The 26,740-nt window shown below is 42.3% G+C and overlaps 1 protein-coding gene across 9 annotated transcripts in view; it reads left to right on the top strand.

Annotated features, from left to right (window-relative positions):
• Nucleotides 1-26,129, top strand: part of CPNE3 (copine 3) — a 434,216-nt gene extending 408,087 nt beyond the window's left edge. For all 9 annotated transcript variants that reach the window (XM_085605326.1, XM_085605317.1, XM_085605318.1 and 6 more), the window contains 2 exons: nucleotides 11,827-12,063; nucleotides 25,546-26,129. In XM_085605326.1, the coding sequence (XP_085461452.1) occupies nucleotides 11,827-12,063; nucleotides 25,546-25,656 (348 nt within the window). In that variant the 3' untranslated portion in view covers nucleotides 25,657-26,129. The remainder of the gene's footprint in view (nucleotides 1-11,826; nucleotides 12,064-25,545) is intronic.
• The last annotated feature ends 611 nt before the right edge of the window (nucleotides 26,130-26,740 follow it).

The raw sequence follows: 26,740 nt of genomic DNA, 5'->3' as shown, positions 1-26,740 counted from the left end.
TGGAGGCCCCCCACAAATGAAATAAGCCCCGGGAGTGGCGGTTCCCAGGGCTTGGGGGGGTCTTGGAGGCCCCCCACAAATTAAACAAGCCCCGGGGAGGTGGTGATTCCCGGGGCTGCGGGGGCCCGCACACGGGCCCCGCTAATATTTGTTGGCAATGCCCCTGGGACCTGGCCCACCCGGGGGCCTCAATTAAATGAAGCGCAGGAGCCTACACTTCATTTTTTATTTTGGCAGGATTCGCGACACCAGCGTGAATTTCGCCGAAATAGGAAAAAAAAAATGCTTTTTTTTGGCCCTGGGGGACCCCCTGAGCAGGCCTAGGGGGTCAGGGTGTTTCTGCCCTGCCCCCTTTTCTTTTTTTCACCTTTGTTTTGCTGTTTTCTTGTGACTCTGTTCTACCGAGTCACAAGATGGCTGCCAACACTTCCTGGTTTGGAGTGTTGGCAGCCAATCACAGTGAAGCTCGTGCTCGGGAGAGGTCGCTACTCCAGCGCGTCCCTAGATATCGAAACTTTTTCTTTTTCAAATTTCTCAGGAACTACTGAACAGATTTACACTATTTTACAAAAACGACTTTCTGTAACAAGACCTACCTTTTTGCCAAATTTGTTGTAATAACGTTCAGGAGTTCGGGCTGTAGCCGTGTCTAAAGCTTCCTATGGAAAATGACATGGGGAAAACACGTTTTGGGACCCCCCTTTTTTCTTAGCCCCCGCTTGTCGAATCACCCCGAAACTTTCAAGACAGGCGCTGACAGGAGCGGGCCAGTTTTGAAAATTTCCCTGAAGATTCGTCAACCGGCGCCAAATATATTGAGAAAACACTGCGCTTCCTATGGAAAGTAGGTCCTAACTATAACTACCTACTGACTACGGCCAGTAGGTAATATACAGGCAAGATACCTTTTTAGTATTTCGTTTATGTTCAGTACATTCTGGCCGAAGTGCCTAGGTTCTATGCCACCCCCCAAAGATCATATTAAAAGTCACGGGGTATGGTTGGACCACAATCTGAACCTTGGTGAACAGGCGCACAGGGTGGCAGGTACCTGCTATGGCATCCTTAAAATGATTAGAAAGATTCTACCCCTCCTGCTCTTTAGCGCTAGGAAACTGCTGGTACAAGCCTTGATCCTCTCGCGGCTTGATTACTCCAATGCCATCTATCTAGGCGTCCCCGGCTCTACTATCAAAAAACTTCAAGCGGTCCGAAATTGCGCTGCTCGACTACTGATGCAGGCCCATAATAAGCCTCACATCACGTTTTTGCATTGGTTGCCAGTGGCCGAGAGAATCCAATTTAAGGCATTGTGTATTGCCCACAAATCTCTTTCGGATAGCGCTCCACCGATTCTCCGTGCCATCATCCCCCGGTATCTCCCAAAAAGATCATTGCGCTCTGAGAAGAAACATCTCGCAATTGTTTCCAGAGTTAACCGGGTGCGGAGTGGTGGCCGGCGTTTTTCCGCCATTGCGGCAAAATGTTGGAATCAACTACCAGATCCGATTCGTCTCGAACCCAACCACCTTCTGTTCCGCGAACAACTGAAGACCCTGCTGTTCCCTTGAATCTGCTGGCATGTCTCGAGTTAGGCTCTGTCTCTGGCGCTGGGAGGCCTTTGGTAGCCATGCGCTTTACAAGTGTATATTCATTCATTCATGCTTTGAATTTGCATATAAGTGGTTTAAAAAATGGTGCTCATCAGGTGACAAAGGCTGTAGAACGCAGCCGAAACGAGTCCTGTCTGTTGTGGCCTGATTGAATAAATGGAATTTCTTGCATCCCAGAGTGCTGTGGAAAGGAGCATCCTGCTTGTGTTTGGTGCACTGTTTTCTACAAAATAAAACCACTATGTGCATCCCACTGTACCCTTTTCGTTTGTTGGAATCCTCTACTCGTTCGATGCTCGGGTGCGGCTGCTGTGGTGGTGATGGTTGAAGACCACTGATATGGTGATATATATATGTGTATATATGTATCTCAATGTACAGGCTCCATTTTTTTATGCCCTCCATACCATGAAACCTAATTCCAGTCGGCCCTAATTTCATTCAGCGCCACACACTTCCACTCGACACAATTTATCTCTATACATTTCCATTCCACACCACATAATTCAACAACAAACCATATATTTCAACTCGACAACACAATTACGCAACACACCACAAACATCCAATTAACACCACAGAATTCCACATCATGCCACAAAATTCAACAGCACACCACAGAATTAAACTCCACAACACAAAATGCCATTCAACATAATTACTCTGACGCACAATCCCACGCCACATAATTCCAGTACACTCAATACCACATATTTCCATTACACACCATGCCACATAATTCCACTGCACAAATCTACTCGATACATACCACCACACACAATTACACAGCTAACAATTCCAATTTAACCCCCATAGTTCAACTCCACAGCACATACATCCACTCCAATCCAAAACACATGGGTAAAAGACATTGTCATTTACTTCGCCAATACCTCTAACTCTCAAAATGCGAGACCTATTTGCATTGCAAATGCTAGTTTTCATAGGAAACTGTGTGAATTTACCCTAAGTGCAATGAAGTGGTAATCCTAAATTTCCTTCAAATAGTTATGTATTGGAGGGTATAACTATGCTAAATTCCTGCAATGGTCATATTTAGGGGATTATTGCCATAAATGTCATATGCTTGTTTTTCATTTCTGAACACCCTGTTTATTCTTCCTAGCGAGATCGACAATCATGCTAACCTGCTGGAGGTGCTCCCTGTTGTTTAAGACATCAGTGCTGAGCTCTCTTGTCTGGGGAGCACTCTGAGGCTACTTCCTTCTCTCTCACGGCTATTTGGAGACTGATGGTGGTGATAGGGTGCTTTTTGTCATAAGCTGAGGCTTTTTTGCTGTGCCTCTAAGAGGGGACTGCCTGTTGGCTGCCCGCGGTAGTATTGTAGACCAGACATTGAAATGGGTTGCTATCTGGTCCTTATGCCCTTAACTTTACTGAGGGGAAAAACACTGACAATTTCTGAACAGTCAATGTAATAAATGTTTCGGTCATCCTTGTCAGCGATTTAGTTCTCGTGTATCTATCACATGTTTTACCAAATCTTGCACTCCATTAGAGTGGTGGCTATCGCCAGGATGTTGTGTTTTTTGTTCTTTCAGCATATTACTCTTGTTCAGTGCATGCTTTGAAATGAGCAGCCTCCTGGTGTTTATTATGGCCGTGATGAAGAGGTCTGGATTTGAAGTTGAGTGCAGTGCAAGTTTCTCCCAGTGCCTGTTAGTGGGTCAAAAGGGTGTCCTGAATACATGGTCATCCAATCCTTGGCTTTTCTCCTGAGCGCACGCTGACAACCACTGACAAAGCCAATAGTCGTGGCTGGTTTTAGGTGTACATCAGTTGCTGTGTTATTATATCTGGATACAATAGCATAAAGCTCAGAGAGGCACCAAAATACATTGGCACACTATGGGAATCACATATTTAGTTTACGTGATTAACCCACACCTATAGCGACACAAGCCATGTCCCTTTAGAGACCCAATCTTTTTTGTATCCTATTTAAAAGTCCCTATGTATTGTTCTGTTTGTTCATAGTTGTTTAGTGTGCTATGCATGGTTTTTCCTGTCAGGTGATTGCTACTTCACTGCCCTCATTACTCCATCTCCCTGCAGGGAATTTCTTTGGTAGGGAGGGGGCACTCTCTTCAAACATCCAAAGTCAGTGGGAAATCCTGCACAGACTGACCTCAATTATTGTCCGAAACAGTGGTTCCTGTGGAATGATAGAATCATATAATAAGGTGCACAATCGCAATGGAAGGGTTAAAATGATGTCCGAGGGCGAAGAAACAACATACACCTATGGTTTTAGTTTGATACAATCATATTTTATATTTTACAAACAAAGTTCTATATACAATGAAAAAGAAAAATGTGCGTAGTGTCCCCAGTGAGAAACAGGAACCTAAAATATTGGTGACATAATTGTGACAGTATTTTACAAGGTTTCCAAGGTATTCGAAAAAGTCGACCATTTAGCAATTCAATACACAATATACAGCACCTATATACAATAATACGCACTGTTTATGGTTTGCTTTCTTTTGTTGTCGACGACGTTTCGACCCTATGCGTGATCTAGGGTCTCATCAGTTCCTATGGATTTAGGGACATCTAGGAAAAGAAAAAATAATAAAATAAGAATATGGCCCATGTACCGGCACAAATGCGACCAATTGGATAAAAGGGTCATAAAATCAAAACGTACCTGACGGGTAGAATGCGCAGCCACGTGAGGTGTACGTGCCAACAGTGGGTGAAGGAGAATAAGGAAAACGAGAAACTCAGAAGGACACCCAGCCGGGTACTGATTATGTGAGAAGAAAAACAAAGAGAAGAATATTAAGTTTAGGGACAGTAGTCAAGATGGTAGAGGTGCTGTAAGGGCGATCTGTACTAATGATAATACATAATAAGGAAACCTTACCCCAAGTGAGAGTGAAGTCTGGCAGATGTATGTCGTTACAACGCACACTTTTACAACGCATGCACTTACAACGCATTTTTTACAATGCAACATCCACTACAACGCATTCAATTACATCGCATGACACTACAACGCATTTTTAAAAACTACCTTTACAACGCATTCCATTACATCGCATACTACCTTTACAACGCATACCATTACAACGCATAATATTACATTGCATTAAAGGTAAGTGTTGGATAGTATGGGGGTAAAAATTACTATTCTAACTCCAGGGGGTGCAACAGTAGGGTAAGTGTTGGATAGTGTAGGGGGTTTAATGTAATATTATGCGTTGTAATGGTATGCGTTGTAAAGGTAGTATGCGATGTAATGGAATGCGTTGTAAAGGTAGTTTTTAAAAATGCGTTGTAGTGTCATGCGATGTAATGGAATGCGTTGTAGTGGATGTTGCGTTGTAAAAATTGCATAATATTACATTGCATTAAAGGTAAGTGTTGGATAGTATGGGGGTAAAAATTACTATTCTAACTCCAGGGGGTGCAACAGTAGGGTAAGTGTTGGATAGTGTAGGGGGTTTAATGTAATATTATGCGTTGTAATGGTATGCGTTGTAAAGGTAGTATGCGATGTAATGGAATGCGTTGTAAAGGTAGTTTTTAAAAATGCGTTGTAGTGTCATGCGATGTAATGGAATGCGTTGTAGTGGATGTTGCGTTGTAAAAATTGCGTTGTAAGTGTAGTGCGTTGTAATAGTTGCGTTGTAAAGGTTGTTCCCCAGTCTGGGACTCTATGGTTAGCTGAGCACTGTTACTGTGTTGATGATACACAGAGACGTGTAGGAAGACTGTGATGAGGAACTCTGTTAATAATGGGAAACAATTAGGGCCTGCGCACTTAATGTGTGGTTCTACAAAGTGAGTACCTCTGGGGACTGATTTTACCTGGAGTTGGTGTTAATCACAAGCGCTGCTGTCTCACGCTGATCTGTGAATCACGAATGTTCAATTTGGTGGTCTGTACCTGAGAATAGCAGGGGGGACAGAGTTACATTGCATAACAGCATTGTGCGGTGGAGCAATGGTGGGCAAGGCCAAAGGTTTTTACCTACATATGGTATGAAGCCTATCTATAGAAGCGAGTATTTTTCAATGAAGACGAATCCTGTAATTAACCGGAATCAGCCGATTATTGAGGCAACAGGGAGAGTGAAGCTACTAGAGTCCCTACGTGTGCGCAGCATCATTAGGTTCTTACCTTCAATAATAGCAGTCCTCAAAGCACGTGACGACCCACTACGCGGGCAGCACGAAAGCGTCAGTCTGTCTGCTGTTGGCCAAATGACAGTGAGCCTGTGCTGACTCTGCCTTTAAATACACAATCTCCCTCCGAAAACTGAAATGACCGGCAGGCATCACAGTTGAGTGCTGCAACACTGTGTCATCCGTTTTTCGGTAGAAAAAGTAGAAAGTAAAGAAAGACCGGAGACTGAAAGGTCATAAAGTAAAGAGAAGATAAATGCAGGGTAAGGGATAGGATTACACTGTGGCAAAAAATGGCTGTGACACAGAAAAGAGGGCATTTTAAATGACGGATGCTTGTCCTTTGAGAGTTTATGTAAAAAACGGACGCATCAGCATTTTCAAGTCCTAGTTTATCCACTTGGTTTGTTTTCATAACATGTGTGATGCATGTGTGTTTCCACTATTAAAATTGTATGTAGTGAATTTTAATATTGAGCAAAGACATAATTCACAATTTCTATAACCTATAGAGAGTATTGTGTGCTTTTTACAGAAAGTAAATGATGAGCGGTTATTACAGGGATTAGTACTTCATGATTAATTACGTCATCATGTTAATACAGTAGTGATTGGCTCCAAAAATGCGCGCAGGAAGGCATTATTAGAGTTGATGCGCTATGTATATTAGTGTGGTGCATACAAAGCGGATCTCTTACAGTTGGCATATTACATGAAATAGTGTGTCCAAGGAGGCGCATACATAATTATACATTCTCTGTTGTTGATGACATCCCATATTATATAATAAACTATATTCTGTAGCCACACTCTGCTTCAACTGTGACATTGGTAAGAAGGACATATTTTAGCCGGCAATCAAAAGTTAGACATTTGAAGAAATTATATTGTGCTGAAATATAATATATAGCAGAGGTATGTTCTTTTGTTACTGTTTCACAATGTACATCTATTGTAAACAACCATAGGAGAAAATAATGCTTACTGACTACAGATACGCATTGATAAGTTTACAAGATGCAGTTATAGACAGGAGATCTGATAACGATATGGTCACATCAGTGTGTTAGTGTGGTCACAAAACCCTGCCATTCATCGGCAGAGTTCAGCCCATCATTGATAGAGTTAATTCTCTCTATCCAGCAACATTCTAATCGTTGTAAAATTTGTGAGATACCACCTCCTCTTTGAGGGACAACAGCGACGTCAATCACTTGCCATTTAATGTCTTCTGCAGTATGATTTCTTTCATCAAAATGGGACACCAAAGGAGCATTGGCAACACAGCGTCTTATCCGGCGGCGATGTTTTCCAATGCGTGCCTTTACTGGCTGTTGTTTTTGGCCAATGTATGGTAACCCACAAGGGCACCATATACAGTGGATTACAATTGGAAAAGAATTCCAATTTGTGCTTCAAACTTGCATGTTCAAATACGTTCGTGTTTGATGTTAAAGTGCAGGAAACGCAATTTCCACAATTGCTAACCACCAGAGAAAAACCTACAGTAGACAGACTGATTTGTGTTACTACATTTGTTGTACACACCAACAAAATTCGAAGGCTGATAACCAATAATTGGGACATAACCAAAAGTATCGTCCCTAAGATTGACACCCCAATTTTTGCTTTTGAACGCGGTAAGAACATTAAAGATCACCTAGTTCATCTACAGAGGTCGAAGCAACACATTACAATCCACATGGGGCCTACCAGAAATCAAAGGACGCAAGTGTAAGAATTATGTTTCCTGCACTTTTACATCAAACACTAACGTATTTGAACATGCAAGTTTGAAGCACACATTGGAATTCTTTTCCAATTGTAATACACAAAATGTACTATACTGCATATGGTGCCCTTGTGTGTTACCATACATTTGCTAAACACAACAGCCAGTAAAAGCACGCATTGGACAACATCGCAGCTGGATAAGACACTCTGTTGCCAATGCCCCTTTGGTGTCCCATTTTGATGAAAGAAATCCTACTGCAGAGGACATTAGATGGTAAGTGATTGACGTCGCTGTTGTCCCTCAAAGAGGAGGTGATATCTCACAAATTTTATAATGATTAGAATGTCGCTGGATAGAGAGAATTAACTCTATCAATGATGGGCTGAACTCTGCCGGAGAATGGCTGGGTTTTGTGACCACACTAGCCCACTGTTGTGACCATATCATTATCAGATCTCGTGTCTATAACTGCATCTTGTAAACTTGTCAATGTGTATCTGTAGTCATTAAGCATTATTTTCTCCTATGGTTGTTTACAATAGATGTACATTGTGAAACAGTGACATAAGGACATACCTCTATGCTATATATTATATTTCGTTACAACAAACAATTGATGGACGGAATGCTGACAATGCAGACATTCTCCTCCAGTCAAGAGTTCTGGGTTAAATCCATCGTTCTTTTGCCCACTACGCCACCCCAGTTCAGACATGGCCATATGCAAATCAGTCTTGACCCTGTGCCTCATGGGAACAGTCCAGCCCGAACTGCCAAGCCATGTCTTCCCTGGACCGGAATCAAGCATCCTAGGACCGGTTTCTGGCTATCAGCCGTCATCAGCCAGGATAGCTTGACTCCAGTGGCGTAGTGAGCACGGGTCCCACGTCTGGGAATACCCATCCCACTTAGGGAGAAAAGCGTTACAACAAACAATTGATGGGCGGAATTCTGACAATGCAGACATTCTCCCCCAGTCAAGAGATCTGGGTTAAATCCATCGTTCTTTTGCCCACTACGCCACCCCAGTTCAGACATGGCCATATGCAAATCAGTCTTGACCCTGTGCCTCATGGGAACAGTCCAGCCCGAACTGCCAAGCCATGTCTTCCCTGGACCGGAATCAAGCATCCTAGGACCGGTTTCTGGCTATCAGCCGTCATCAGCCAGGATAGCTTGACTCCAGTGGCGTAGTGAGCACGGGTCCCACGTCTGGGAATACCCATCCCACTTAGGGCGAAAAGCGTTACAACAAACAATTGATGGACGGAATGCTGACAATGCAGACATTCTCCCCCAGTCAAGAGATCTGGGTTAAATCCATCGTTCTTTTGCCCACTACGCCACCCCAGTTCAGACATGGCCATATGCAAATCAGTCTTGACCCTGTGCCTCATGGGAACAGTCCAGCCCGAACTGCCAAGCCATGTCTTCCCTGGACCGGAATCAAGCATCCTAGGACCGGTTTCTGGCTATCAGCCGTCATCAGCCAGGATAGCTTGACTCCAGTGGCGTAGTGAGCACGGGTCCCACGTCTAGGAATACCCATCCCACTTAGGGCGAAAAGCGTTACAACAAACAATTGATGGACGGAATGCTGACAATGCAGACATTCTCCCCCAGTCAAGAGATCTGGGTTAAATCCATAGTTCTTTTGCCCACTACGCCACCCCAGTTCAGACATGGCCATATGCAAATCAGTCTTGACCCTGTGCCTCATGGGAACAGTCCAGCCCGAACTGCCAAGCCATGTCTTCCCTGGACCGGAATCAAGCATCCTAGGACCGGTTTCTGGCTATCAGCCGTCATCAGCCAGGATAGCTTTTTTTCAGCACAATATCATTACTTAAAATGTCTACCCTTTGATTGTCGGCTAAAATATGTCCTCCTTACCAATGTCACAGTTGAAGCAGAGTGTGGCTGCAGAATATAGAATATTATATAATATAGGATGTCATCAACAACGGAGAATGTATAATTGCGTATGCGCCTCCTTGGACACACTATTTCATGTAATATGTCAACTGTAAGAGATCCACTTTGTATGCACCACACTAATATACATAGCGCATCAACCCTAATAATGCCTTCCTGAGAGCATTTTAGGTGCAAATCACAACTGTAATAACATGATGACATAATAAATCATGAAGTACTAATCCTTGTAATAATCGCTCATCATTTACTTTCTGTAAAAAGCACACGATAATCTCTATATGTTATAGAAATTGTGAATTATGTCTTTGCGCAATATTAAAATTCACTACCTACAATTTTATTAGTGGAAACACACGCATCAGACATGTTATGAAAACAAACCAAGTGGATAAACTAGGACTTGAAAATGTCCTCCCATATGCCCCTTTCGTTACAATTCCCCACATGGTTGCTGCATGGGATACTCATCACTTTTTCAACCGCTTATGCATCCTTTTTTTACATAAACCCTCAAAGGACAAGCATCCATCATTTAAAATGCCCCCTGATCTGTGTCGCAGCCGTTTTTTGCCACAGTGTAATCCTATCCTTGACCCTGCATTTACCTTCTCTTTACTTTTTGACCTTTCAATCTCCGGACTTTCTTTACTATCTACTTTTTCTACCGAAAAACGGATGACACGGTGTTGCAGCACTCAACTGTGATGCCTGCCGGTCATTTCAGTTTTTGGCGGCAGATTGTGTATTTAAAGGCAGAGTCAGCACAGGCTCACTGTCATTTGGCCAACAGCAGACAGACTGATGCTGTCGTGCTGCCCGCGTAGTGGATCGCCTCACGCTTTGAGGACTGGTATTATTGAAGGTAAGAACCTGATGATGCTGCGCACTCATAGAGACTCTAGTAGCTTCACTCTCCCTGTTGCCTCACTAATCGGCTGATTCCTGTTAATTACAGGATTTGTCTTCATTAAAAAATACTCGCTTCTATAGATGGGCTTCATACCATGTGTAGGTAAGAACCTTTGGCCTTGCCCGCCATTGCTCCACCGCGCAATGCCGTTATGCAATGTAACTCTGTCCCCCCTGCTATTCTCAGGTACAGGCCACCATATTGAACAGTCGTGATTCACAGGTCAGCCCGACAGCACCACTTGTGATTAACACCAACTCCAGGTAAAATCAGACCCCAGAGGTACTCATTTTATAGAACCACACCTTAAGTGTGCAGGCCCTAATTGTTTCCCATTATTAACAGAGTTCCTCATGACCGTCTTCATACACGTCGGTGTATCATCAACACAGTAACAGTGCTCAGCTACCCATAGAGTGCCAGCCTCCACTCTCACTTGGGGTAAGGTTTCCTTATTATGTATTATCATTAGTACAGATCGCCCTTACAGCACCTCTACCATCTTGCCTGCCGTCCCTATACTTAATATTCTTCTCTTTGTTTTTCTTCTCACATAATCAGTACCCGGCTGGGTGTCCTTGTGAGTTTCTTGTTTTCCTTTTTCTCCTTCACCCACTGTTGGCACGTACACCTCACGCGGCTGCGCATTCTACCCGTCAGGTACTTTTTGATTTTTTTTTACCTTTTATCCAATTGGTCGCATTTGTACTGGTACATGGGCCAGATGCGTTATTATTTTTATCTTTTCCTAAATGTCCCTAAATCCATAGGTCCTGATGAGACCCTAGATCTCGCATAGGGTCGAAACTTTGTCGACAACAAAGGAAAGCGAACCATTAACAGCGCGTATTATTGTATATAGCTGCTGTATATTGTGTATTGAGTTGCTAAATGGTCGACTTTTTTGAATACCTTTGTAAAATGCTGTCACAATTATGTCACCAATATTTTAGGTTCCTTTTTCTCACTGGGGACACTACGCACATTTTTCTTTTTCATTGTATATAGAACTTTGTTTGTAAAATATTATTGTATCAAACTAAAACCATAGGTTTATTTGGTTTCTTCACCCTCTGACATCATTTTAACCCTTCCATTGCGATTGTGCACTATATTATCTTTATATAATTCTATTATTCCACAGGAACCTCTGTTTCTGACAATAATTTACCCACCCAGGTTCCTTAGTGAGTTGGGTTCCCTTGTCCTTTTCTTGACAGAATGACCTCAAGGCACCATTCTATGTGGTCTCTTGTTCCCGACACCTGTGCCACTGAACTCAATTTATAAAACCACTAACGTTACATTCCAAAAAAGTGTGTTTGATATTGTATTTTGTTAGCTGTAGCTAAAAATTAAAAACGTGCCACTCAACAGTTTTTTTTTTTAAGCTAAATGTTATGCTTGCCTATATTTTTAAACTGTAAATATTGGGAGTAACATCTCATGATTTAAAAGTGTGCTCTTTTTGTCAGCAATACTTTGTGCTACTTATAATCACGGATGGAGTCATTACGGATCTCGATCAAACGAGGCAGTCCATCGTGAGCGCTGCCAAGCTTCCCATGTCAATCATCATTGTTGGAGTGGGCGGGGCTGACTTCGGCGCTATGGAGTTTCTGGACAGTGACGGAGGAGCGCTCAGAGCTATTACGGGAGAGACGGCGGTCCGGGATATTGTGCAGTTTGTGCCATTCAGAAACTTTCAAAATGTGAGTCGTCATTTTGTTTTAACTCCGTGGATTTTTAATGCTTTATTTCATGTGTTCTTGTATGCAGCTGCCTTTCCATTGTGTGTTGCTGCAGTACGAAGCCAGTTAAATAATTGAGAACATGCATTGTTGTGTAGCGGTGATTTAACGTTGTTTTTTGCTTTCATCAGTGGTGTGAAAACCTTTGCCTTGCACAGTGTAGTGATGGTGTATGAATCAGGAATCAGACGAGGTAGTATATTTAGAAGTTTATTCCAAGTAGAAGATGGAAGCTTATGCAGAGACCCCACCAGGAGCAGTATGTTACTTGCTCAGCCCAGCTCTCAACTGACTCCTAGAGTCCAGAATGCCAACATTCCAACCATCACATGAATGTCAACATTCCACAGGATAACTAGACTGCCTAAGCAGAAATGCAAGACACTACACATCTTCCCCCTTATAAAGGCATCAAAAAATGCAAAGTATAACCATAACAATAGAAACATAGGGTGGACGATGAGTAAGTAACATGAAGAAAAAGTACAAAGCAGGAACACCAAGAATAAAATGGTAAGACACCAAAAATACATAGAATAGAATTAAATAAATAGGAAGAGCTATAAACGAGAACAGCAAGAATAAGAAAGGAAGAAAACACTAATTACATGAGGTGAATAATTACAAAATGTGAAAAAGATGTGACGCACGATACGAAAAACGTAGCATAGCAAAGGTAAGAGAAGTACAACAAGGATGAAGGAAGGAAGACACGACACGACATCTTCTCTTTCAACGACAAAAGAGAATTATACAACACGTTCAAGGTTACAGCAAAACACACCAATTGGCCAGACTGGTATGAAGGCGAGAACCGACAAACGTAATGCAACGAAGAGAAACACAAAAAACAAGAAAAGTACTCCTAACAGGAGAAAACAACATGAATCTCCAAGAAAGAAAGAAAGAAGAAAGGTGAAAAACTACACCTAACAGGAGTACAAACCATCTAAAAAAAATGGCAGAACCACAATTGCCAGTAACATTTCTAGAAAGAAACCCTTACGCAAGGTGAAACAGAAACTGGCATAACATTTGAAGAAGAATCATACAGAACTGTTGAAGAAAAATCATACAGAACTTTTGAAGAAGAATCACAGGAAGAGGTTTCGTGCACAAAACCAAGAAAACTCATGAGTATAGAATAAATACAGAATAATGAAAATGCAGGAGACAAACATCAAGAAGAATTTGCGAAAAAATTCTAACATAGTTTGAAATCATGAATGAAAGAACCTGCAAAGAAAATAACGAGTGTCATTAATCATCATTAATCAGAAGAATGTGAACAATCAATTTCAAGTGATGTACTTCTACACACAAGAAATTGCACAGATCATGAGAAATAAACTGAAGGCAGAAAATGAAATGTGAAGCACGAAAAATGCAGATGACACAGTAAAATTTCTCGAAAATAATAAGATAAAATAAATAAGGTAGTCACCGTTGTTCACTGGCGAAAATACAGATCTAGTAGGGTGAATCCAAGATTAATATCAAATTTAATATTCAAATAAAAACCAGTAGATGGCGCTGTTGAATTAATTCAGTTCATGTAGTAAGTCACTGCGGTAGAAGAAAATAACGAGTGAAATACGAAATAAATCAACACTCAAATGCTGACCTTGAAGTTTAGTTCCTTATTTGTGAAGAAGGTTGATGTTGTGCCTCAAGCTCTTAAAAATAATTTGTGAGGAGAATGCTTCGTAAATCAATAAAAACAGTGCTGCATGCTGTATAACGAGGAAGTTCACATTGCCAAGTAGAAACGTGGTTGGCAGAATGGTTGGCAACAACAATATAAGGCAATGCAAACGTGAAATCGGTGAGTTATGCATAAAATGGCGGCACGTATTTTACGTTGTGCCGGGTGGCTCCCGGCTTCATCGTACTCCAAACGTCTATAATCACCAGAAGCAATTTTTAATGGAGAGACATCATGAAGACAGAACTGCACCGGAGCTACAGGTGAGAGTGCTCGCGCTGTGTGTGAGCGTGCTGTCGAAGGCTCATGCGACGTTTTTAAAAAAAACAGTTAAACTGCCAAAAGGAAGGTGCGCACTGTGCCATATTGAAAAATAATAAAAATAAGATCAAACTCACCCCCCAATGTCTCGAATCAGGTGACAGGCCTCTTAATAATGCATGACTGTTCCGTGGAGGAAAACAAGGTTAAAAATCAAGGCAGAAATTGAAGTCGCTTGAATGGAAAGTTTCTGTTCAGACCTCTGAGACGTCCGGGCATAAATTGCCGATTTAGTAGAAAACACTTCAAGTTGTTCTTATACACAAGAATCATTTCTCCCATGCCCTTAAATTCATCACAATAACATGTCATTAACAAAAGTCTTCTCCCATACGACTCATTATTCAAATCATGCCGGAATGAAGAGATAACTGTGCACATTAGGGACGAAGCTCTGCCAAACAACGCCAGGACGAAAACCTTGTGGATGTTGTTTTGAGGGGATAGCCAACTGTTAGAAAACGCTCGTTTCAGGGCAGCACAAAAGGAAGTTAGCAGTGCTGTAGTCATGTAGTTGACAGAAAGGATGTCAAACAGCAAGTAGGCAGGAACGATTAGTAGCTTTGGAATAAGGCAAGCAAGCAGGAGGTTACAGCAAGGCAGAATAATTCTCCATGGATTTTAGGAGAAGCATGTAGGTAAATTACAGCAGGGACTGGCACTTAAGGGATGTGGGCGACCGGTGGAAAGGTCACTGGTGGGGCTCGCAGGGTGCCAGTATGCTTTTGAATTAGTGGTTAGAAGAAAAGGAAGTCCATTACCTTGAAGTTTCATTAATCTTAGAAATCCTTGAAGTAGCAGGCGGAAGTTCAGTCAAATCGTCGCCAAAATTGTAGTGATGGTGTATGAATCAGGAATCAGACGAGGTAGTATATTTAGAAGTTTATTCCAAGTAGAAGATGGAAGCTTATGCAGAGACCCCACCAGGAGCAGTATGTTACTTGCTCAGCCCAGCTCTCAACTGACTCCTAGAGTCCAGAATGCCAACATTCCAACCATCACATGAATGTCAACATTCCACAGGATAACTAAACTGTCTAAGCAGAAATGCAAGACACTACACACAGCCTCTACTTCTTTCTTCCAATGTTTAATGGTCTGTTTCTGTCTGTTGTTAGCCGTTCTCAGATCCACAAATACCTCACAGTGACGACCAAGATCGCCGGGTGGGAGGGCAGAACTTCGGTCCACCACTGCCGCAGCCTGCCATCCCACCACTAACACATGACCTAACCCAGGATACATAGGCACATCTGTATAAACTAGAGATGCCAAACAAGTTGTTTCCATACAGCCCATAAACCTACTGGCTCTATTTAGTTGTTTAAAAATTGAATATTTTCCATTACTTTAACTATGCAAATACCGTTATGCAAAGCAGGATTTGGATGACTCTTGAAGCTAGTGTTTCCCTGGTTGAGAAATGTAATGCCGCTTATGTGAGGGTCCACACATCACTGGTCCAGGAAGTTTTATCCTCCTAAAATGAAGGAGAAGAATCATGTCTAATGCATTGAGAAACGTTTTGGATTCTGATGTACCCCATTTCTGTCCTGCATGGCCCCAGTGATAGACGGTGTCATAGAAAATAAGGTTCCCACGGCAATTACAGTGTGATTCGTGAGGGTCGTGCTGGCACAACAGGCAGGGTGGGTCTGGTTAATTCTTCCTTTATTATTTCAGCCATACAGCATAAGTAGGGTGACCATGCGTCCCGGATTTGCCCATACAGTCCCGGGTTTTCACCTGCTGTCCCGGCAGATTTTGGCAATTTTTGCTCATGTCCTGGGTTTTTTAGAGGGGGTTGACTGAAACCAGTGAGATGCACTTATTGGGTGTTCTAAAGTTGTGCTAGTTAGCAGCTGTTATAAGTAAGCGATTTAATTAACAGGTATGATGGTGGTTTTAGAAATAACATTTTATTTATTTTCTTGGCACATCTTCTGTGTTCCAATTTTGATAAGAGTTGTCATTCTGCACAGCACTGTTGATGTAAAATTGTAGCCCTTCTATTTTTGCCAAATGTCCCGGTTTTTGGTTCTCAAGATCTGATCACCCTAAGCATAAGGCGCAAATCACAGGAACTGAAAATGGGTCTGGGTGACTTTTCTAACTAAGATAGCATAAAAGGAAAGTGCAGAAAATTGTTTTTACTATCGTCAAGCTGTTGAAATTCAATATTTATAGACATATCTCTGAATCCCTTATAAACACCAAGGGGGGCACCTTGTGCTCCTGGTTTAGAGTTCTGTCTAATGAGTCTTAGTGTTTATGCATAATTGCAAGGATATTCTATATTATTACGTGCTTCTCCCAGTATGCGGGGGTAGGGTAGGTTAAGGCTCTCTACCCTATTTAAAGTTCCACCTAATCACTCTGTCTTCGGGTGGCATTACACTTCGCTGGTTAGGTCGTGCTGGGCCAGTCAAACCAACTACTTAATAAGGCAGATCAGAGGAGGTAGCAAATGTACCGTAGGGGCCGAATTGCTGTCGATTGTCCGGTCTGCCAGCTCGAAACACTTCACTATAAGCCACACTGGGGCCACATTCTCAAGATGCTTGCCTCTGTCTGCACTAAATGAACAATGAGGACCCCTGCCGGGGCTAAGGTGACCAGATCGTGCCACCCAAAAACCGGGACATTTCGCAAAAATAGAGGAATGACTACAAATGTACATCAATAAAGTGCCCAAAAAATGACAGCACTCATCCAAATAGAAACACAGAAGAGGCACTAAGAAAATAAATAAAATTTAATTTTTAAACTTAGTATCATTTCTGTTCATTAAATTGCTTACTCATAATAGTTGCTTACTAGACCTGCTTTGGAACACCTAAAAAAGTGCCTCTCACTGTTTTCGGTTTACCCTCTCAAAAAACCGGGACATGAGCCACTTTTACCGAAATCTGCCGGGACAACTGTTGGAAACCCGGGACTGTCCAGGCAAATCCGGGACGCCTGGTCACCCAAGCCGGGGCCCAAGACTGCCCAAGACCGGCTTTCAAGAATCGAAAAATAGAGGGCAATTGGCTGATTTTAGCAAGCCGCTACGGGCAGGGTGTTGGCTTCCTACAGAGGGAACATGCACGCCCCTCTACTTCTGTAGCGAACCTTGTCCAAAATAGAGCTAAACCTGGATCAGAACCTGAAGCCTGTGAGTTCCTTTTAGGTTTGAGTTCCTCTGAGGTTCTCGATCTTTTACATGTGATTTATCCCTCTTTATTTTCCTCCCCTCGCTGCAGGGCACCTACTGACTTTTGGTGCTGTCTGCAGGCCCAGCTAGTTCTTCGCTTAGATGGCTAGTCTTGGCTTGGTTTGACTTAAGTTGATGTTTCTACTTTTCTCCTCATGCTACTCTTCTTCTCACTTTGTGCTCCACACCACTCCTACGCTCCTCTTAGCTCACACCCTCTCGCGCACCCCCATCAACCCTCTGCCACACTCACGTTCACCGTGGCAGCTTACCGGCTGACCTCAGTTATGGCGGTATCTGGAGCTATCTGGTATATGGAATCCGGTTTGTGAAGTGGTCCAGCCCTTGGCAGGACAAGGACTGGAGGTCAGAGATACGGAGATCCAGGGGACCAGGGCCACAAAGCTCATGTGTCTGTCAGTAAAAAGTAAAGTGAAGCAGATAAATGGCTGGTAGTGGGGCAGTACTCCATGGCACCTTCCTTGATTCCCACGGTGGTGGAACGTGAAGCCAAGAGCAAGAGGAAACAGGTTCCCAGGACTGAGCTGTGGGCAGAGGAGAGTGGGCATGGCAAGCATAGGCGTCAGTGTCACTACTCAGACTCGGGAAGTGCAAATCTCCAACATCCTGGGTCAAAACGAATGAGGTCCAAGGTGAATTTGAATACCTTCCCTACTTTTCCCTCGGATAGGAAATCTACAAAGGTTCATGCATCAATCACCGGTCTGTAATTAATTTTTTGCAAAAGTGAACGAGTGAGCCCCCAAGTTACAGTGGACTACTTGCCACGGTTATTCTTTTTCAGAAATAAAACCTAAAGCAGGGGTTGGCTCTGAAAAAGAAGTAGACCAATGACCATGAAAGATTGGGACTTTTCTTCCTGAGAGTCAGGGATAATAGTTTGCTTTCCTGCTTGAAACCACCATGCTGTGTATGGCGTGACTTGGCTGAAAACATCAGTGGTGCATGCCCTGCCCTTAGTAGGGTAGGTCATCCTCCACTGTGACACAGTGGCCCTATGGCTGGTGGATCACCAGTTGAAGGGTTTCTGACCCTGCTTTTGAAAACCTGGTGCTTTCCCTGCCTTTAAATTTTATGTAGCAAATTCTGCCAAAGCCTGAATTGCCCGATGCCTGGCTGATGAGGGGCGATACCCCGAAACCGGTCCCAGGATGTTTGTTTCCAGTCTGGGAAGGACCTGGCCTGGGGGTTCTGGCTGGACTGCTCCCATAGGGAGCAGGGTTGAGACTGATTTGCATATGGCTGGGTCCAAGCTGGAATGGCATGTTGAGCAAAAATACAATGGATTTAGGCCCAGATCTATGTACTGTAGGTGAATGTTTGACATTGTTCAGCATTCCTTCCATGAGTTGTTCCTTTTGGAACTCTTATCTGAGCATTAGCTGTCTATTATAAATAATGTTTACTTTACATTACATATGTTGCATAGAACATTTATGTTAAGGTGTTTGTAAGATATCAAGTACCTGCTGGCAGGGCTGCATTTGCTCTCCCATACTTTGCGACACCTATTTTCATGGGCTGCAATACCACATTATGAAGCCTCATGCACCAGATCAACATGTACCACGTAGGCCAAACTACAAACACCTTTTTGACCATGCACTCCAAAGGGTTCCCAAGAATCTGATGCAAATCAGAGGGCTTGATGGCCTAGCCTGGGGTGTAAAGCCAGGAAAGCCCCCTGATCCTAGCAGTGGGTATGGAAAGCACTGTGTAAGTACCGGTACCAATAAAATGAAGCTTAGCTTAACATCACATCCAGCCTAGTCTACCATACCTTATTTAAACTAACATGGCCTTGTCTATTCTAACTTCATCATTCTGTTATGTTACTGCCACTTGTTATAGTACAGCAGCTCACACCCGGAGGTGTATCTCGGCACTTCACTAACTTAGGGTCGATAGAATACATTAAAACAGCCACATCTTCAGAAGTCTTTCAAATTTGTCAGACTCTGTGCATGAGCGAATTTACAAAGGAGGTTTGCTCCAATGAAAAGGGGCAAGGTATGTGAAATAACTGTCACCAAATCTCAAGGTGCGAATTCCAGGACTCCGTAGTAATGCTTTGTGTATAGATCTAAGCAATATGAGAGGGCGGTAGCGACAAGGCCTACTGTGCAGATAGATTGAGACTTTGCTGGTTAGTGCCTTGTGAGTTAGACAACATAATTTAAAGATTGTACGCTTTATAACTTGCAACCAGTGCAAGGCACTTAAAATGGATGCTGAAGGAGAGCCTGAGGCAAGATTCGCATACTAGTCGGGCGGCAGTGTTCTGCACAACCTGAAGCTTGCACATCAGTGTGTCGTTGGCCACAACCAGCAGCGCGTTTGTGTGGTCCAGGCAACTCTTAATTAAGGCCTGGACTAGGGTTTTCCTGGAGGAGGACGGAAGCCAATGGAAAGCTTTCCTCAAGAGGCGCATGGTAACAAAACATTTGCCACAAGTGGCAGTAACCTCGGGGACGAGGCCAGACCTAGTTCAGCGGGTCACCAGTCTGCTGACCCAAGCTGTTGAGCCTTTCCAAATAGCAATATCTCGGTCTTGTTGCCGTTTAATTTAAGACCATTGCTTGTAATCCAGTTTGTAGTTTTTCTAATGCAGTCATTTTCCATCGACGCCCTCAAAACACTAGATAGCAAACGGCATGGCAGGTGCAGACGCCATATGCAGTAAATAATAGTGCGACAACATATAATATAATTTGCTTATATAAGAAAGTGTGTAATACATTTTGATAACTAATAACATGGCAGCTGCATGATAAATAGCTTGACAAACTATAACCACTATGACTACGGCCATATGACCTAAGGAACTTGAAGCTTCTCCAACCACATCAAAAGAAGTTAGAAAACTAGGAGTAACCATACATTCAGACCTATCCTCATGTTAACAACTCCAAAAAGAGTGCCTTCTACAATGATGAAAACGCGTTGCATCTTCCCATACCTTGTGCACCAACTTAAACTGCAAACCATTATCTCGCTTGTAATCTCCAAGCTTGACTAGGCCAACACCTATACCTTGGTGCGTCTGTATTTATTATATGCAAAATACAACTCATCTAAAATGCTTCCACAAGGCTTCTCCATCGCCTTCACCCGAGAGAACGCATGACTCCAGTCCTGCAATTGTTCCACTAGATACCTATAGCCAAAAGGACAATGTTCATGGCGCTCTTCATTATCCACAGAACCACCAAAGGAAAATGGCCTTCATACCTATAAGTTAAATTCAAGCAATATAAGCTAAACAGAACACTGTGCTCCAGTCTTGCACCACTTACCATCATACCACCTTACCATAAGAAGTCTGTAGGAGGCACTGCTTTTTCATTACAAGCTACCAAACTCTGGAACTCGCCACCAGCCAACATTTAGAAGCACCCAGGAACATTAACACTTCCAAAGACAGTTGAAAACTTGGCTATTTCCTAGATAACTTCACAACCTGCATCCCGGCAACAAAGCCCAGAAAACACTGCACCATCAAGCGAAATCCGCTTTCAACCCACTAATTGCAAACAACTCAACCAGCAAACTGCTTTCATTATGCAGGCAAGCAAAAAAGGAGCTGACTGAGGGTTCACTGTGGCATTATATTGATATTTACTTCCATATATAGCAGTTATGGCCCGCAATAATGCCAAGACCATAATACAGAGCTGTCAGCAACAAATTGTAACTTATACCCGATTAAATTCAAGTAAGACATATCTGCTATGAGGGTGGTCCATCGTCAGCTGTGTACAGCTAAAGGAAAACATCACCAAATGCACAGGCGTTGAATAACTGAAGAGATCTTTCACATTACTGGACATTTGTGGAGGACTTTAATATAGTCCAATCACTGCAGGACGTGAATATCTGTACATTCTGACCACTACTTTATATCTCACATAGACACTAATATATGAGATGATCGTGAAAATATCTATCACAATAGATCCCTCCACTTTTCTCTCCCTGCAGTCCTGCAGCTCAGGATCACAACTATACACAAAATCTCAGACTGGACAACCCAGTGCAGTTACCAGCTAGGTAGACTATGTCATACGACCATAAAGGGACCTGCAGAGCTTTTCAAAGCTGCCAACATTCTGAAAACTGGATTCTGGACCCACAACAAAAAATTGGCTTTCCTTTTCCAGGCGTTGAATTACATTTTAGATATCTCATATTAAAATAACCTCTTTCTTTGAAAATTAGTAGGGCAGTCTGAGAAAGCCTTCAATGGTTGACACTGCACCCCTTTTTGCATTATCCTTGGCACATGAAAGGCTCTCCTGATTAGCCACTAAAGCTCTAAAATATGTTTGGGTTTCTGCCAACCTCCACCAAGGCCTTTTAAATATTGTTTCACGAGCTGGATTATTGCACAGGTAGCCCAGGAATGCCACTTATCCTTCCAAGTGCTTGCTCTGTGTCTAGTAAACTAATATTAATGTGTGAAGTGATGAGCTTATTTAAAATGGCTCACTTCTTGACATTGCTCGCTTTTACAGTTTTAATTCTGAAATGTTGATACAAGTTCATGTAGATGTTGTACAGTTGCTTTGCTGATTGCTTAACCAGTTAAGTATAGATATGGACTTGGACATGTTGTGTATCTTATTCCTGTTATTTCTGCCTATCGATTGTCACACACAGTTGTCTTGTTCTGGCCCTCTGGATCCACAGGTTTAACAAGCATTGGCAAAGGCAATAGGTCTGGCATTGTCCGCCAGCCTTTTGGCAGTTGATTTGTCATGGTTTTTGCAAACCTTGTTTGGTAAGCTGTTTGGCCCTCATCAGTCTAAAAACAAGCATTGGCATAGCCAATAGGTCTCGCCTTTGGGACCTTATAAGTGTTTAGCTATGAAACAGTTGCATAACTAAATACTTATAAGGTCCCAAAAGCGAGACCTATTGGCTATGCAAAGCGGCCGTGAAAGTGAATGTAATCGCGGTGCGGCGCGCGCGCCCGCGCACATGCACTGTAGCTCTAGGCTGGCCTGGTAGCACTTTTTGGAGCCCTCTCAATAAGTCTCGTCAGACCAGCGCATGCGCTGGGTCAGGCGAGACCTAAAAAAATGGCTACAAGTAAAAATGTTTTTTTGGTCTCAAGAAAGCATACAGTACCATAGCACTCCCTGGCACTGAAGGGAATTACTTTGTGAGTGGATGTGCTCTTGTGAACTCATAGTGAAGTCAGCCAATGGCTGAAGAGGTATAACACCTTAATGCACCCTAGAGTGAGTGGAAGAAAGATGTGATTGACACAACCATAGACTAATGGATGAAGTCTGCTGAAAAACAAAAAAAATCCACGTGGTGTGGCATTGGATGCCAGCTTCTTGCATTTGAGATAGAAGGCTTAAAATAAATAAAAGCAGCAAAGAAAGACGGGAAGAAAGAAAACGGGCAAGAAAAAAAAAGGCGGGATAAAAAATGTGACAAGAAAGACAGCAAGATAAAAAGAAACCGAGAAGGAAGGAAAGTAGTCTAGAAAAAAGGAAAGAAAGTTGCCAAGAAGGAAGGATAGAAAGAGGGAAAGCAAGATATGAGAGAAAGAAAGAAGGCTGGAAAAGAAGGAAAGAGAGAACCAAAACGAAAATAAAGAAAGAAGGCTAGAAAGAAAGAAAGGAATTAAAGAAAGCAGTAAGAAAGAAGTGAAATCAGAAAGGTTGCGTTACAGATTGGCATACCTCACTCAGAATCAGCCCAATGAGCTATCTCAGCAGCACGCAAAGGTCTCCCTGAATACACTATCATGAGCTGTCTACCTGGCTCATGAATGTTTATGTAATTGCACTCTTGATGAGTTATCTCACTGGCTTCAAAAGTATCAGTGACTATATTATAAATAACTGTCTTACCAGCATATGAAGATAACTGTAATTCCATGTTCAGATACTGAAGCACCCGTATATTTCTCAAATTGTTTCTAAGGGTCACATTCTAAAATATTGTTTACTGAAACCCAAATTACACCCAATCTATCTTTATATAAAAGTCTTAGAAGTGTGCTGCGAATCATACACTTCTACGTTTTCAGCTACGAAAAATACGGAAAATAAGCAAATTTCTCACTAGGGAAGCCCTGGTGCAGGTAGTATCAGCCCTGGTCATGTCCTACATCGATTATGCTAACTCCCTATACTTCGGCCTGCCTTCATACCTGATAAAGAGACTGCAACTTATGCAGAATCCGGCCTCAAGACTCCTTTATCGGCAGCCCCGATGGCAACATGCCTTCCCTCTCATGAAGAAGCTACATTGGCTCCCTGTACTCCAACGATGTACCTTTAAAATCGGCTGTCTTATCTTCAAATCGTTACATGACATATGCCCAGAATTAATCTCCAATATCATTCAGAGATGCACACCTACCCGCAATCTGCGATCAGCCCACACAAACCGGCTGGTCATCCTGTACTACAAATCTAAATGGTTAGGTGGCGGCAGATTCACTGTACTGTCTTCCCGCTTTTGGAATGCCCTGCCTCCTGACAACCAATCCTGCACAGATCTCCTCAGATTCAGGAAACTCCTTAAAACATGGCTGTTTACTCAGGCATATTATTAACCTCAAACATGAATGTTTACCCAGACATCTGATTATCCACCTAGGACTCCGGTCACTCCTATAGTTGGCGCCAAGAAACCAATCGGTGTTCGTGCGCTTTATAAATAATTTTAACATAACCGAACAACATACACTATAAAGGTTGTTTTTCTCCCTGTACCAAGTTGATTAAATAACCATTTTCGAACCCAAGTGCAGGATAAACATGTTATTCAGAATAGTCTGCCTATGAATTCACATCCTATGATGTTGAAACTTTTGGTTTATGTCTCATATTAAAATAGATAAGTTATATTTACACTTAATTGGGTGTATTGTAAAGAGGATAACTTAATACAGGATAGTTTCAAATGGGCATAAACTGGCATGTTGTGCATTTGCAACAGTGCTGTAAACTAGCAGCAGTCAAATAAACAAACTTACAACAGCATTAGCAGGGGACAGCAACTGATAAAGATGGAATCTGCCCTGTGCTTAAATCAAAAGCATCCAGCTATCAAATCATGCTCCAAACATAAAGGCAATGCTAAAGTAAATACAAAGTAAAAACAACAAGCATTGGCAAAGCCAGTAGGTCTCGCATATGTGAGACTATTGGCTTTGCCATTGTCTTTTGGCCATGTTGTACAGCAGCATGGCTAAACATTAGCGCTGTGGTTTAGAAAAGGTGACTTATTTAGGTGAGTGGAGTGGTGTAGAGTTGCGTAGAGTGGCATGGCGTACAGTGGAGTGGCAGAGTAGAGTGGAGGGGCACGGAGTAGAGTCGCTTAGAGTACAGTGGAGTGGCATACAATTGAGTGGTATAGAGTGAAATAGCGTAGAGTTAAATGGCAAAGAGTTGTACAGTTGTGGGTGCAAGTAACTAAAGTGTCAATAAAGACAGCAGGTATGGTGAAAGCAACATAAATAAAAAGCTGTGTGCTTGTGTTTAAAGTAGGAAAGCACATTGCACAACCGGGAATAAAACTGAAATACTTATAAGATTAAAAAAAGTGCTTCGCAAAAGAGGAAGAACACATGTACTTGGTCCATGCTGCAGGTAGGAATGGAAGAGAAGCTTAAGGGAGCTGAGCAATGCAAATGAGAGTGATAATGAAAACAACTAATGGTATTCTGTGGGCGGGTTGTAAGCCCACCGAATTGTAAACAATGTCTTGCAGCACAGTGCATCCACTATGTAGGCAAGACCTAAAAACACTGGTACTGAAAAGAACTAACTTTTGTGCGGACGTGTTCTGTTTGAAAGAGCAAAATGCTGTCACTCTCAGTGAAGTTAGCCAGTGGCTGAAATAGGCTGACCTATTGCCCCATGCTGTTCTGGGCGGAAGCAAAATGTGGATGACACAACAACACACCAATAACTGGAGAGGTGGCTGAAAGCAAAATGAAAAGGTGTATGCTAACACCTGCCCTTAAATGTGAAATAGGTGTGTCCAGAAAACCAGTGTGAATGAGTGAATACGACCTGCTATTCCATTTAATTTGGTTGACATTTACCTTTTGCTTATAAAAGTCATTATGTTAAATTTGAAGAAACCCTGCCTTACAATGTAGTAACATACTCCTGTGCGGCCACCATGTTACAGTTCACGATTACTAAATAAATACATATGTTTTCTTCAGGCTCCAAAAGAAGCCCTGGCTCAGAGCGTCTTGGCTGAGGTGCCCAATCAAGTCGTATCTTACTTCAATATGTACAAGCTCCGCCCACCCAAGGATCCCGCTGCCAAATAGGGAAGCTCGCGATGAGACACGCAAGAATGGCCCGTGTAATTCAAGTGATGGACGAATCCAAGATGTGCCCTGCAGTCTTCATGAACTCTAGCGTTTAATCTCGAGCCGATGTCGCCATATAACTACTTATGACGTAATATAGTAAAAGTAGACACTCAGGAGAACGTGCATTTCCACAGTGGATGATCAGTCATAACTACACAATCTTGTAGCTATTCCTATTGTAAATATTAGTAAAATAATTTCCTTTGTCCCTTCAGCGATGAAGAATAATATTAAATCAAAGCTAAAACTGTTGTAAAAGTAAATATATCAGTCAGTTGTTGTACAAAATATACATTTTATTAAATATGAAACGTGCAGCTCTGTATTGTAAATGCACAAGGCATGTTTTAAATGTCATTTTACAGTGTTTATAACATGTTTCTAAACATACGGGCAAGTTTTATTGAAAATAAAAATCACTAATTTGAGCTTCATTGCCTAGTTTCTGACATATGATGTATGTATTAACTGTTCCAGTAACTAGTTTTGTATTCATAGTATTTACAAGACAGAATGATTTGTTATATGTCCAGTAAGTCGTATCAGAAGTTTAATTCCACTTTCAGTCCACAGCATCTTTTTTTCAGTAGTCCATACTTGCAGGAACCTAAAACATGCCAGTCATTTGTGTACTGTGGGACACAATAATTTGTATTGAGTCAAGATAAACATATTGTACAATGTATAGTGCCCCCTAGTGATAGATGCATCCATGGAGACTACTGATTGTTAGAGAGATTGTTCCAGATTACTTTTTAAAATCCAAAAAGGCAAGCTGAAACCACAGAATTCTGTAAACATTATTCCCAGTAGTCACTGACATACCTTCCAGCTCTTGGGACAATTTCACCTCTTTCCAAAACCCACTGGATTTGCAGGCGACTCTAGAAAACTGCTTAAAGCTCCTCATCTTAACATCAACCGCATCCGTGGCACAGCATTTGCTGCCTGCTATAAAAAACAAAATTACACACATCAAGTAATTAAAAAGCAGTTTGAGACCGATTTTCCAGACCTAAAAAGGCAAGAGGTGTAGTTT

Source organism: Triturus cristatus, chromosome 5_1 (genome assembly GCF_964204655.1).
Source record: "Triturus cristatus chromosome 5_1, aTriCri1.1, whole genome shotgun sequence".
Taxonomy (NCBI): domain Eukaryota; kingdom Metazoa; phylum Chordata; class Amphibia; order Caudata; family Salamandridae; genus Triturus; species Triturus cristatus.
Note: the sequence above shows the minus strand (reverse complement) of the source record. Positions and strands in the feature narration are given on the sequence as shown.